Here is a 15,883-nt window from a genome sequence, read left to right on the forward strand (position 1 = left end):
CGCCTGGCATACTCACGCACAGCTGAAAAAATATAGCACAACTTATTCTAGAAAACACTAAACCATGGTCAGGTCCTCTATTGGTAATTATAAAACATCATTTAACAGTCTGTATTCTTGTTTGTTGTAAACCAGCGGCGTATCCAGGATTTGGGTAAAGGGGGGGCACAGTTAAAAAAAAAAAATTTGCGGACAACATTTATACATTAAAATTCAAATATCGTCTTGATTTTATGGTTCTATTTTGATTTTTGTGTTTGTGTTTATGTTATTTCTGTCTCTGTGTTGTGTTTATCGTCTTTTTTTTTTTTTTTTTTTTAAAAATTTTTTTTTTTTTTTTTTTTTTTTTAAAAAATTTTTTTTGTCACGTGAGGGCACTTGCCCTCCCTATCCCCCCCCCCCAGATCCGCCCCTGTTTGCCCTCCCTATCCCCCCCCCCCCCCCAGATCCGCCCCTGTTGTAAACTAGTTTGAATGCCCGTGCGTTGCAACGGGATAATTAACTTATTTATAATGCAAAAAAAAAACATAAGGGTTTAATGTTTACATTCTATGTCTAATGATTTGTTTACATATTATTAAAATATCTCTTTCAAAAAAAATAAAAGATTAATATATACGTGGGTTAACTCTTATTTATAATCATATAATCACCCCACCTTATACCAATCTTTCGATGTGGGACAATTCTACTATTTATAAGTAATATATTCACCAAACTTGGATTATTTTTCTGATGTGGGACAATTCTACTATTTATACGTAGTATATCATCAAACCTGCACTGTTTTTCAATGTGGGACAAATAACATACTCAGAATTACACCATCTTTTTTGCACTTAGTTCGACATTCAACCAGATCCCGAATACCGAATACGGTTAATTGTTACTCGTCATATCTAATAGTTATATTTAAATTTAATAATATGATCAAGTACTCTCCATTAATATTTGTCGTTTTTCTTCATTTTTTTTTATCATAATTGAGATACGGAAATTTCCCGTGGTACCCCTTAATTTTGTCAGATTTTTCATGTTACCCCTACTTTTAAGAATCTGCCTATGGTATCCTTGAAGTTCCATTTTTTTGCCCATGGTACCCCCTAATATAAAGGTTGTTAAATAGACGTTAAGTTTGATGGCGTGACAATAAAATAACAATTAAAAAATAATACCCCCTTTATTGTTTTATTGGTACGGATATCTCTCTCTTTTAAATGAAAATTTAATGAAGTATATCATTATAATATTGGAAATTTCTCACGTTAACCTTGAACTTTGATAGATTACACATGGTACCCCTAATTTTAAGTTTCTACAAATGGTACCCCCGTGTTCACCTTTTTCTTTCCCAGAATACCATTTGACAACTTCCGTCATAACGTCATTGCTCCTATGACTTTTGACGCCTTTTTCTTTTGTTATCTATTACACAAACACTTCATCATCTAATTCTTAAATCCATATTTTATTTAATAAACTAACATTTAATACCTAAATAACAAAACACAAATAGCATGACATGCTTAATTACTCATCTAGTTACTCATAGGAGTAACGACGTTATGAAAAAAGTAAACACAAGGGTATTATATGTACAAACTTAAAATTAGGGGTATTATGTGTAATCTGACAAAATTCGAGGGTACCATGAAAAATTTCCGTTATAATATTGACCATTTTATCGATCTTTCTCCCGCCTAAAAAAATGTTACAACTTTAAAAATTTAACATTTAATTCAAGATTATGTTTAAAGTCTCTTATATAATAAGTATACTTTGAGAGATTCAATATATTTGGGGTGATACCTAAGTTCCAAGGATAAATCCTATTTATAATCATGGGATCACCCCACCTTATGATAATCTTATGATGTGGGACAATTCAACTATTTATACGTAGTATATATTTATCACACCTACATTATTTTTCAATGTGAGACGAATAACATATTTAAAAGTACACCATATTTTTTGAACCTAATTCGACATCCAACCCGATTTAATAATAAGCAAATACTATATTATCTATTAATATTCATACGTTTGTTTTTTATTTTTTTTTTATCATAATTAAAATATGTGCAAATGATATGAACCTATACTCTAATGATAGAATTTTTTTTAACACAATTCTAATTATATTATTTAAACGTAGTATATTTACCACACCTATATTATTTTTCAATGTGGGACATATAAAATTTATAGGTAGAAAATATAATGATATAAACTTTTAAGAGCTCTTCAAGACAATACTTAAGAGACTCAAAAGATTTTGGGTTGATGCCTAAGTTCCAAGTATGCCTCCTATTTATAATTATAGAATCACCCACCTTATACTAATCTTTCGATGTGGGACAATTCTACTATTTATATGTAGTATGTTCACCACACCTACTTATTTTTCAATGTGGGACAAAACATACTAAAAAGTACACAATTTTTCATATTAAGAAGTACATCATCTTTAATATGTGCAAATAATATAAAAAAAATAATATGAAATTTATACTCTAATGATAGCATTTTTTACCACAAAGCTAATTATATTATTTTCATAATTTTTTTAACGATATTTTTTTGACAAATGAAATGTAAAAGTTTGATATAAAAATTGGAAATATCACTTGAATATAATTTAGGAAATATACATATTATAATAATTAAAAGATTCTCTACTTTATTTTTTACATCAAAAATTATACTTTCCTAAATTTATTTTTGATGATGTGGACGCTCTCAGATCGCTCGAAAAAACTCTCTTTTATATATATACTAGATTTAATGCCCGGGCGATGCCCGGGCAAATTTGTAATATCCTATGATTACGAAGTAATAATACATTGTATTTATATGCATAGAAGAGGCAGCAATTGTATTTAAATTAAAAACGTTTACAATTCTATCCATCATTAAAAAGTTTTATTTTATACTTTCCTTAGTCCAACTAAAACCCATGAAACCTTCCCTTATGGAGTATGACTCAAAAACGTAAACACGTACATAAATTAGATTAATTAAATAGTTTAATAATTAGTATTATTAAGATTTCATTTGATGTTTAGTAGTACTTGTAAAACTCGAGACTCTAATTTTAATAAGCTATGATGCATAATTGCACATCATATATAAACAATGTACGTACGAAGCAGTTGGTTTACGTAAATCTAATATTTTATAGATTGATTATGGTAATGGATATAGTTTTATCCATAATATATAATTATCTATGCGACTGTGCATAAACAATTCTTGTGTTTTGAGTTTACAAAAACACAAACACCCTCATATTTACGGTTCGACATATTTGAGGTATAGACATGCTAGGTTTTTCTTAATTATAATCCACTAACCAGATTATTGAACAATTAGAATTGGTCAATTGGAGAGGAGTACTTATTTCTTTATCTTTATCTTTTACGGATCTATATTATACAGATTAATATAACAAATTGTAATAGTTGTTGTATGAAACTCAATTACAATTTAAATAATATAATTGTTTTGAGAGGATTACCATATTGTATTTTAGTCATTGTCAAATATATTTAATCAATTGCATGGTTCAATAGTTTGTTTTAATGTAATTTATTAAGTAGCTCGGTGAAATATGTTTTTATGAGTTCAAACTTGTGTTTATTTTGTCCTATAAAAGAGACTATATAGAACGTCCAATGAAGTCGAATCCCATTTAATTTCACCTTATTTCTTTCATAGCTTTTTTTTTAAGATTTTTTTTTTCGTATAAGCTAGATTTACTCTTTGTTTATGATATTGATGTGCATACTATATCATACTTAAACTTTCCGTCTTATATTATTTAAGTTACTGCCTTGATAAATAATAAAGTCGATTAATCAGTAGTTAACTAACACTGCATACTCGTGATTCCTTCATAGAAAAGTTTACAATTTTTTCATTAAGTGCAGATCTTGAGCATCATTTATAAGAATAATGTCTTCTTTGATGGAGCGCACTAAAACTTTGGCTGCCGAGCAAGAATAATTGCCGATCTCAAGTGCCTATAGGAAAAAAAACTTGTCAAATAAGAAATTGGAAATATCTAGACAAAGCTAACTGTTGTGCGGAAGCGTGAATATCCCGTGTTGGGCCTCTGCTGCATCTGTGTCCACTGACCATAATAGTACGATATTGTCCGCTTTGGGCCAAGCCCTCACGGATTTACTCTTGGGCTCCTTCCCAAAAGGCCTCGTACTATTATATTTTCTGGACACTTATAAAGATGATCTTCCATCTTTATTCTAAAGATGTGGGACAAGAGTTTGCACCCTAACACTAACAATAAACAAAAGTCCAATTTAACTGATCTTAATATCAACAAAAAACATAGTCAACAGAAACAAGCAAGAAACCAGTTGAGAAAGAAACAATCAAACTATTACAGAAGCGGAGAGGCAATTCATAAAGCACCTGGGGGTTTAAGAAACTAACTAGATTTGTGACCCGTGAAGTTCACGGGTTTATTTGTTTTAGTTTTGATATTTTTATCGTATTTTTAATATTTGTTCGAGCAATTAGTTGTTGATTCATTTAAAAATATACAGTCTTGAAATACATAGAAATTAGTTAGTTGATATCTTATTTCTTTGACAACTTTAGTTTATTTTTTTAAATCGAATCCTGCAACTGACAATGTGGTAGCTACTAATTTCGAGAAACTTGACAACGGAGCAATGACAAAGACGACTCATTATATATACGTGTGTTTTACTCCGCAATATAATGAAATGAGTTTTTTAAATATTAAAAGTTGAAACCATCTGTATATAATAAATTCCTTATGGAAAAATCTTCAATGACGCCTTATAAGGTTGTAAACTCAATACCTCAGAATAGTCATCTCCAAATTATTTCCAGACCTCTCCATCAACCCTCCCTTAGAAATATCTTTGAAGTCTTATCACCACGTGCATGCTTCAAATATTATTTACATCCGAAAAACATTTATTATATCGATACAAAAATATTAGATACGATTCCACGGTATGGTCGGTATCTACTCCATGTATTACAAATTAAATTTTCATTTCAATTCCTCAATAATCTAAAAAACTATATTCCCAAAATCCGAATTCCAAAATGTTCATAAATTTTTTTAAGTTCCTTATTACTATTTCAAAAATTTGATCCATCTCTTATTATACTTATGTCCACGAGCCTATATAAAAATAAAAATAGTATTAAAGACTATAAAATAATCTATTCCGGTTTTGAAAAAAAAAAACATAAACTTAAAAATATACGAATTAGAGTTTAGAAACCATACTATTTAATATTTATCTGAAGGTTCACTTTCGTTTCCTATTAGTACGCTTCCTTTTAGTACATGCCTTGATAATAGTTCATATGAAATGAAAAAGAAAAATATAGGTTAGAGATTATTATACTCATGAATACAAAAATACAAATTCAAATAGGTTGATTGGGAAAGCATAATAGTAAAATTGCACAACAATATACGCTTAATAAAACATTTAAAGAAATATTATAAGATCTCCATTTTGAGATCGACGATCATCTTATAATGGTTAAAAAGCATAAACCACTTAAAAAGTAAAGTAAATTTTATAGAAAAACAATCAAAAGGTGGGAGTTGGAGAAAACTTAAATTGGAAGAGGAAATGACATAACTAAAATGATTAATTATTGTCATGATGGTTCAAAAAGTAAATTATGAAATTTTAAAGATTTTTCATTCAATTATTTGGAATTATTTATTTACCATTAATTATGAGAGTAAGTTTTTTTTAAGGAAATTATGAGAGTAAGTTTTATTATTCCTGTTTTGACAAAAAAAAAAACACATATAAAAAAACATACGAAGTAGAATTTAGAAATCATACTATTTAATATTTACCCGAAGGTTCACTTTCACTTTCTTTTATTACATGTCTTGATAATAATTCATATAAAATGAAAACGAAAAATATATGTTACTGATGATTATACTTGTGAATACAAAAATACAAATTCAAATAGGTGATCGGGAAAGTATAATAGTAAAATTACACCACAATATACGTTTAATAACAAATTAAAAGAAATATTATAAGACTTCTATTTTGAGATCAACAATCATCAATTACTTATCAGTCTCTACCTTACGTTTTTTTTACCTTTAATTTTACCTCAGTTTCGTGCCTTTTGTATTTCTTCCCTCTTCAGATTACCCACGTGATGGTTTGCCTTATCTCCTTTCACATACGTTTCATGGTGCTTTAAAGTTATATAAAAAATACATTGACCAAAAGATAAAACATCAACCTGGCAGAAACTTGACAAACGAATCAAAACATTGTCACATGTAAGTCACTAAAATTAAACCAACTGAAAAACATGAATTCAAATATAAAGCAAACGATTCATAAAACCAACAACATAATAAATTAAAATATACTTTATGGGACACAGGAGCAACAACAACAATACTCAACAATAATACTCGACAATAATACTCAATATAATCAAATAAATAAATTAACCGTAAAATACAATCCACTACTTAGAAACTCATGACAAATGGGCATATTTTAAATAAATAAAGTGAATAGAAACTATTATAGGTATTGTAGGTTTTATAGTCTTTACACAATCATAAATTCACATATTTTAATTTAATTTTTAATTTATTTTGTGGTATTATTAAATTAGATAATTGATTCCCGAGGACCTCAAGAGATGAATTAAATAGGACAAAATGTTAATGAAAATTATGGGTGTTGAGTAATATAAGGAGTTTTAATAAAATTATAAACATATTATATTACAAAAATTAATTAAATAGGAAAAACTTTTAATTAATTTGGTGTGTGTTAAGTATTATGAAGAATTTTAATCAATTTATTACCATGTTTAATTAAAAAAAATAGAAAAATGTTAATAATGGTGGGTGTTCAGTAATATGAAGAGGTTTAATTAATTTATTAATAGGTTTTATTTTAAAAAAAAATTAAAAACAATGAATTAAATAGGAAAATGTTAATAATGGTGAGTGTTTAGTAATATGAAGAGGTTTAATTAATTTATTAACATCTTTTATTACAAAAATTTCAATTAAAATGTCAATATTAATTATAAATTATGAAATTTGATATATATTTGTAAGAGTTGTTTAAATTTTGGAAGACAATATATTTAATATACAAAATTAGTTTAAGAATAATGATAATATCCTTTAATATTATAGATATAAGTGAATTAAATTAATTTATAGATAGATGATTTAAATTAATGTCATGTAATAATAAATTGATAATCCATGTCACATTAATTCGCCAACATTACATTTAAATATGCCACATCACATTAAATTTTAATCTAGGTGGCTTTTTGGATCCTACGTGGCTTTGTTTAGGTGGCGTTTATATGTCATTTTAGGGTAGCCTTTTAATTATATTTTATAGATAACAGCTTGCACCTCCCTGCATGATTCCTACAAATTAAGAGAGAAAAATTCATATTTGAACTTGACCTTATAAGCATAAACTTTATAACAATGCCTCTTCGAGATAATTACAAACAAAAAGACAAAAAAAAATCCATACAAATACTATTCAAAAAAAGGATCATGATATTCTTGGAGAGATTTAGAATAAAAATGATAAGTCTGTCTTACAAATCCAAAAACAACCCTATATCGGTGGGTAAAAGTGATTACTTACCAAATCTGTTTTTAGATTGTTTTGTGCTTTTGCTATTTCCACTGCACTATTCTTGGTAAGACAACAAATCTCTATTTCCTGATGCTTTACAACGTAAAACATACTATATCTTCATCTCAAAGATTCATGCCGATTCAATGTTTACGACTTTCTGGGAAAAAAACCCATCATAGGCAAGGACCTACACATGAGCAAATACGTAGAAAACAATTAATGAATATGAATGAATGGGTGAATAAAAAGATTCAAAAGAAAGCAATTGCAAATAAGGGTATAAGAATTATATCCACAAAGCATAAAACAAATAAAAATAACATAGGTTTCATTCTAGCATGCTAGAGAAAAAATCACCAAAGAAAAGGGAATAAGGTCAACTTATATAAGCAAATTGTATATAAACCATCTATATATACAATATGTAATACGTATTAGTAATTTAGTAGTGTTTTAAGTCTAGCAACACTCTTATTGGTTTTTAAATTTTTAATTTGAGAGAGTTTCGTAACATTAATATACCTCAAGGCTCTTAACAATATGATAAAGTTTCAATACTATTTTGTCTTAATTTAAAATGCTTTTGATTAAGTTTTTAATTAAATAACGTCTTTAGTCTTTTGAAAAGGTTGGAGACTCTATAATCACTCGAAAAAAGCTTCCTTTATTAATATAGATAGATATAGATTCATAAACGCCACACTGAAAAGTTGTAGAAATTTCTGGTGTTAGTATAAATCATAACCACATTCTGGCTCACTAAACCCTACTTGAATCGTGGGAATATGCTGGTTTCGGGTCTATGAATACGACTATGAGGAACATTTCAGAGGGTTTGAGGAAAACTGTACCATAACATGCAGAATGAAAGCTATACTTCATCAAGGAAGGAAATCGCGAGAACAGTGCATAAACTGTATACATGTCTCGACTCTTAACCTATCACCTCATTTGAAGACATTTCTCATCTTTGAAATGGCAACACTGAAAATGAGCGACTTTTGACTTCCGAGCTAGTATTGTCTTGGATAATTCTTACAAGAAAGGAATGCCATAATCCTGTTGTATTTGCATGGTCCTTGTTTAGAACATTTGGGAAGTGCAACTCCGTGTTGTTAACAAAGTGGTAAGGTTGTGTAAATCCGACACCTTACACTTATTCAGCAACTTTTTGAAGCCCTTGAGCCACTGGGATAATGTTGTTTGTTGTATAATGTATAAAATTAGGTCGGTGTTCTTTTGACAAATGGTATTCTCATTAGCTTTCTTCAACAACAAAAAATGGCAACAGCCGATGACACAATTTAAAATTCAAGTTATCGATCAAACTACTTACAAGCAATCAACTGTAAAGTATCATGCTGTGCAGTCCAAACGTATGCAAATCATGCATTAAACTCTAGAACTGCTAGGTAAAAGCTCGGATCATCGATATATTCTTTCATCATGAAGGAGTGATTTGATGCAACGTTCTCCAAGGTCAATTTTTCAGGCAATTCAGACACGACATTATTAGGGTACTTCTGTCTTTCCTGCTCTAAACCCTGCCTGCCTTGGAGATGGCTGATCACCACTCTCGCACCTGCAAATGTAATAAATCAGAACAGCAGAAGTTTGCTCTAAACAACCGAAAAACTGTAGGCAGTAGGAATTCCCATATAAGGCCGGGTCATGAAAATATTCTCACGAGACCGACCCTTGTTATGGCCACGTTTGTAGTTATTTCTTGATTGCGGTTTTTAGTGGGCTAATGGTAAATTAGTGATTTTAGTTGAATCACGTTGGTTTCACATTATACTAATATGAGATCTTTTCTCAAAAGACAAATTGTTTGGCATTGACTCATAAATAAAGAAGATGAGAAAATCTGAGATGAAGGAACTAACTTCTACCTGTCGCACAGAAACTAGCAAGCGCTTTGAAGGTCTCTTCAAGTTGATGCGGAAAAGCGGGCAAGTAATACAGGAAAACAACATCAAAGGGTGCCCATTTTTTAGGTACAGAACTAAATTCTCCTTGCCAACACTTAACTTTGTCATGCCTCTCTTTTATGCATGCAAGAGAAAGGAAAGACTCGTGAACGAGTAGCAAAAGTTGGCTGGGAGAAGACTCAACCAAACGATCAACAAAATCATCTGAGCCCATAGAAATTAGGATCTTTGAGGTACCCACAACATTTCCAGAGTAGATAATTTGATCAACCTTTCTGTCATGTTCTTCTTTGGATTTCATACTGTCAACTCCAAGAAATGACCAATCCTTGTCATCTAAATCTTCAAAGTCCGCGACGGCAACAAGCCCTTCTTCTGGTAGATTTTTAGCACAAGCTAATGAACTCCGAGCAGTTAAGGGAAGATAACTAACAGATGTATTTCCATCAGAATGACGAACGTAGCAACATTTGCTATTGGAATATTGGCAAAGGTTGTTGGTATTAAGTCTTGGTAATCTATTATGAAGACCGTATTGTTGGTAGGTTGACGGATATGAGAGCGATGATGTACATGAGAGAGAATTCATAACAGCCACTTATCTTTACCGTCCTCTAGGATTGATGGTAAGTAAATAGAAACAATGCAAAGGCTGGAATCAGAATATCAGTGAAATATATTGATTCGTCTTTTTCATTCACAAGCCCTGCAACCATTAAGAATACATGTTTAATGTCTCGATGAATCTTGCATTTCTTTTGTCACAGCATTCCGCAAAGACACAAAAATATATGAGACAGTCATATGCATGAACCCAAAATGCCTAAAACTAAATGAGGAATACATAAAGCACTTGAGTTGATCTCCACATTCTCGTACAAAATACACTGTTCGACAAATAACCAGTAATGCTTTTTGCTTTCTTAAGAAATCAAAGGAAATCAAAGGAAAACTCGTTAAATAAGAGAATAAGACCATAAAAAAAAATATTCCCGCACAATAATCGAAAAGCATGGTCACTTCAGCCAGAGGATATTTTTCCTTCAACAAGTTATACCAGAAAACACTTAAATCATCGATTATCATCAAGAAAAAAACCAATCCCCATCACTATATTATTCGCTAAACAATCATGATTTATGGAAGTCTTGATATCCTTTGAGGCACTGATAGGTCACCTCAAGATATATACGTAGCTTGATAGCATGCCAAATCTCTAAACCTCTTTATAGCATGCCAAATCTCTAAACCTTAGAATTTCATACAGAATCTAAAATCAGAATTACTACTACACATTTGTAATGAACCTTAGGCGGTAGATAGTAAAATCTCATTTTAAGCAACCTTGATAATCAAGATATGTCCAACGAAAATGCTAAAACTGATAGTAAATCATCAGTTCAGAGCAATTGAGATACCCTCTTGATTCTACTATAACGAATGCTTAGTTAGCTAGTTTTGGATATAATTTGCCATCATACTCCAAGCAGGCCCGGTTCTGAGAGTCGTCTGGAGGGGCGGCGGCCTAGGGCCCAAGCTAGAAAGGGCCCCATTGTTCAGAGTTTTCAAATAATAATAGTGATAGGAAAAGAAAAAAAAAATCTAATTTAGTAAAAACAAAGCAATGTTTTTCTAATTTCTCACCCTGACTCTCTACCCTCTTTTTTTTTTTTTTTTTTTTTTTTCTAAGACCCGAATTCCCAACTCTTTTCTTCTTTAATTGGAAATTTAGAATTTAAAAACTCATCTTCTAATTCCTAAGAACGGTTTCTTAATTTCAATGGCCCAAGATATAAGATATATGATCACTGATTGAGTTGATCATAACCTTAAAGCTTTGATTGAGATGGTCTTCAAATGTGGTAGGGTGAGGCTCTTGATAAAAGTTAACGCCTTAATTAAGAGTTCATCTTCTTCCACTACCACCACCCTTAATCCACCTTACACAACCCCAAGAACGGCAGCAAACCCACTATTAATGTTTTGCCGCAACTCCTTTGGTCAACCACCGCCAAAATTATTGGCCACCAGCCTCTTGGCCAAATTACCACCAAAATTGCATTATCTCACTACTAAAATTCGACCACCACTCCTTTGGTCACTATTAAAATTCGGCCACAACCCCTCATGGTAGATATTATTTTTAAGCGAAAGCAGCCAACCACTCGCCCAAAACCCGGCATGGCTCATCCCAAAATCCACAAAGCCTCTTCCGCTACACGAAAGAATTGCATTATACCCACTCCAAATTATGACACTATCCTTCTCTCACTACCAATTTCGGCCACCATATATATAAAAAAAAAAGTTGTCTACCCTTTGGCCTTTGCCACCACCCTCTTAGTTTTCACGACAATCTACGTGTGTAAGCTACAAATCAATTTTTAATAGAATTGATATCGTATCTTATTTATTAAAGCAACAACCACAGAGCCTATGTGTCGCTCTGTGGTTGAAAGTCAATAAGTCAAAAAAATACATTTTGTATTTCGATTTTCGATGCACCCGTGTTCTATATGGGAATTAACACAGCATTATACTTGGTTTCTATCAAGTCTTCATTGTATAATCCGTATATAATAAATCGGTTTCAAGTAGCTATAATTACAACAATTATTTCAAGTAATTAAATTTTATGACTATTGTCAGAATTGTCCATCTACATTGTCCTCTACATTGTTCAATGATTTCCAATATTCAATATACTAAACAATAAATATTAAATATGTCCAATAACAATATTTACATCTTTAATAACAAAAAAGAATAATAACAAACCCATAATTAATTGAAAAGCCTGGAAAAGGAGAAGAAAACCCATAAATTTACCAGAAAGTGACAAGAATGACAAAAACCTTGACATGACTAATTATTAAACCCAGAAATTAGAATTGAAAATAAAGTGTATAATTTAAGACAAATAATCTTCTTATTCTTCTACTGGATTTACCCCAAAAGAATAAGAGGACAATTATCTAGAGTAATTGATGCATTTTTTTTGTAATTGGAAAGGTATACGCAAAAATAAAATTCAAACACCACTGATTTCACTTGCATTAACTAGCACATGTACATTATCCCTGAAAATCAAATAAGCAAAGCTCAAAGTTAAAACATTCATTCATTAACTAGCACACTCTTCGACAAATCATCATCAGTAAAATCAGACGAAACATATGAAATTAAGAACAAATTAATATGAATTGAATAGCAAATTAATACAGTACTAATTTAAGGGCAAATTCGTTTGAATAGCAAATTCGTATGAGATTCAATTCAAATAAGCATATGAAATTAAAAACAATAAAAAGATTAAAATCATACTTACTAAATAATTGATGGATTCGAAATAGGAATAAAAAAAGAGGGATTTATCCTTCTTGCTGGTCGTCGTCTTCGCCGGTCACTATCGTCGTCGTCTGCCGTCTAATCTCAGTTTATGGTTAAGAGGTGGGTTTTGGCCTTTTGGGTTCAAGGAAAGAATTGGGATTTTGGTAAAGAAAGACAGAAAAATAGGAAGTCCATATTCGGGCCCATGCTGGCATGTTTAGATCGTTTGGGATTGTTTTCTCCAAACATCTAATACGGTCCTAAATTTATTTATAAAAGTAAAGGGAAAATGAAAGTTGGAAGGGAAATTATTATTATTATTAAAATTATTATTAAATGGGGTTGAGAGAAGGAAATGGTGAGGATTCTAATCCGGAAAATAGAACCATGTGTGTTACTTAGAGCTAATCATATGGTCCAGGCCCGCTAGCCCCACTCGGCCCAGCCCGATTTTATCCCGGGCTTAGGCCTCGATTTTAGGCCCAAAAAGACAACGCCTCGAAACCCATGGCCCGATTCAATATAATAGGGCCGGGTTTGGGCCGCCATTATGGTCCGAATTTTGGTTCGGCCCGAACATATGCAAAATTTACGAATATGTACAATTTAAGAATGTTAATAAGCATTTAGGAAAATAATTAACCAATCAATTGTTGTATTGTAAATAAGCCGTAGTCACTTGTTTACATGTATTAGTTTGATAAGGCTTAGTATTTTCCTTTACTAGTATTTATATGATAAAAAAATGAGCTAATGATTTTGTATCACACTAGTGCCGATAAATTCTTTATCATTATCGACGTGCTAAGTCAATGTTTTTGAGCCTAAAGAACAACAAATATCAAATCAATTACAACACTACGACAACATACAGTGAGCACTAAAATATATTATTACACTACTAACAATTGTGCATTTAGTTTGTATGAGTCACCTCTATCAGTAGGTTCATAAAAGGTACATTAGGTTACTACTTAATTGACAATACTCGAAAAAATCACAGAATTCTATACGAAAATTTTGATAACAAATACACAAAGTATCTAACTTCATAATGGGATTTCTAAACTTATTTCAAGAGGAAAAATATTTAGCCCGAATTCGCCTGAAATCCCGCTTTAACCCCGGACAGGCCACGTTTGGGTCGATGAAATAGGCCCGTACTTGTAGCCCAGCCCAGCCCGGCCCGCACACTTGGGCTTAATTTAATGCTTGGGCCCGGCCCATGATCACCTCTAGTGTTACTGTGTTTGTTAGGCTAAGATTTAATTTTTTTTTTAAAGTATACGAGTCTAAGGGTCGGGTCCGGGTCCCCATAAATCAGACCCAGACCCGGACCCGAAAACTTATCTAAGACTCATACCAGGCCCATACCCGCACGAGTCTCAAAAATTCAGATCCAGACCCGACCCAAAGTGTCTGGGTCGGGTCCCCGTCCCGCTGTCATCCCTAGTCATGAGTGTATAAGTGGTGGGTTTGGGTTTGTTTGGAAGGTGTCTATTTATATAATGGTAGAAAAGCTTCTGAATAAGGGTTTATAGACCAAGTATATAGGTTACTAAATAATTTTGTTCGGCCCATGCCATCATGAATCATCAATATTCATTACAACATAATCGAACCCATTCTAAGATTAATAAGCCTCTCTTAATATATATATATATATATATATATATATATATATATATATATATATATATATATATATATATATATATATATATATATATATATATATATATATATATGGTCGGGATCCGGTGAGAACCACTAGTATAATGAGAACTGTGAGAACCACTCATAGCCCTTAGATATTACACAAATAAACTGTTGAGATCATACCATCTTTTTCATCCAACCCATGTGTCATTTAATCAAATTTATGTCTCTCTCCTCAAAAAAAATATTACTTTCTCGCTCCAATTTATTTTCGTCCCCTCGATCACCAAAATGCTTCCACCATTATTTTTAAATGTAAATAGAAGGACATTTGCATATGCATTTGGAATTCGACAAGAATAATAAAAGAAAATCACAACGGTTTCATAACCAATTAACCTTTATTCATTTCTTTCCATAATAATAATAGTATGCCACATAATAAATAATGCTAAAGTAAAATAGGCTAGGATTCTAAAACCCCCACCATTTTATTACAAATAATAATAATAATAAATAATACTAAGACTTAGGCTATTCTTCCATTTTCCCTTTGCCTTTGTCGGTTTTGTCATATTTCTTATCTCGACCACGAGTCGGGCGCTCCTGCGCTATCTCAGACCTAATCACCAACGGTCTCTCTCGCGGTCTAGCCTTGCCATTTCTATCAACCACCTTTTCGACGACAAGAGAGGTCTTTGATTTCTTCGACGGATGAACAACTCGAAATCCGGCTTCTTCTCCTCCTTCGGTCAAGTGCTTCTCTTTCTCCTTCTCTACATCACGAACCTTGTAGTCAACGGGCTCACGCTTCCTTAGCCTCTCGCGCTCCTCAGAAGTAGTAGCCTTCCTCCACTGCAAGTAGGAATCAGATACCCATAATGCGCTAACAGAAGTGTTTAGGAACCACATGTTTCTCTGAGCCCATTTGATGGCCCACTCTCTCCGGCTCTCAGTAGTAAGCGCCAGGGCAGTCTGAGGAACAATATCAAGCTTCGGAATCATCTGCTTCAATCCAACCTGCCTCACCAGCCTCTCTGGGAAGATGCATATCATGAATTCCAGGCCGGGAATGCGCATCGATCGAGTAGGATCCAGAGACGATACTCCGGTAACAGACTTGAGGTGCCACCAGGGTACAATCCATCTAATTAGGGGACCATCCTCGTTCTTCAACTTGTTCTCCCAGTAGTTGCAAACCCGAGTAAAGTCCACCATGTAAAATCTGGTCCTCATTGCAATTGAACGAGCATGATAAGCAGGAACATTAACTGGGGGCTCGAT

General features: G+C 32.1%; 1 protein-coding gene across 4 annotated transcripts; it reads right to left on the reverse strand.

Moving 5' to 3' along the window:
• Positions 1-8,916: 8,916 nt before the first annotated feature.
• Positions 8,917-13,183, reverse strand: LOC141657431 (uncharacterized). Of its 4 annotated transcripts, none has more exons than XM_074464668.1 (3): positions 12,939-13,183; positions 9,572-10,316; positions 8,917-9,261 (listed from the first exon to the last, which is right to left on the reverse strand). In XM_074464668.1, exons 2-3 carry the CDS (start codon positions 10,197-10,199, stop codon positions 9,065-9,067), a joined length of 825 nt encoding a protein of 274 aa, XP_074320769.1. In that variant the 5' UTR covers positions 10,200-10,316; positions 12,939-13,183; the 3' UTR covers positions 8,917-9,064. The 4 variants fall into 4 exon arrangements, with proteins under 4 accessions (XP_074320769.1, XP_074320767.1, XP_074320770.1 ...); XM_074464666.1 differs by having other exon boundaries at positions 9,566-10,316; XM_074464669.1 differs by having other exon boundaries at positions 12,935-13,183.
• Between the last annotated feature and the right edge of the window lie 2,700 nt (positions 13,184-15,883).

This window comes from Silene latifolia, chromosome 5 (genome assembly GCF_048544455.1).
Source record: "Silene latifolia isolate original U9 population chromosome 5, ASM4854445v1, whole genome shotgun sequence".
Taxonomy (NCBI): domain Eukaryota; kingdom Viridiplantae; phylum Streptophyta; class Magnoliopsida; order Caryophyllales; family Caryophyllaceae; genus Silene; species Silene latifolia.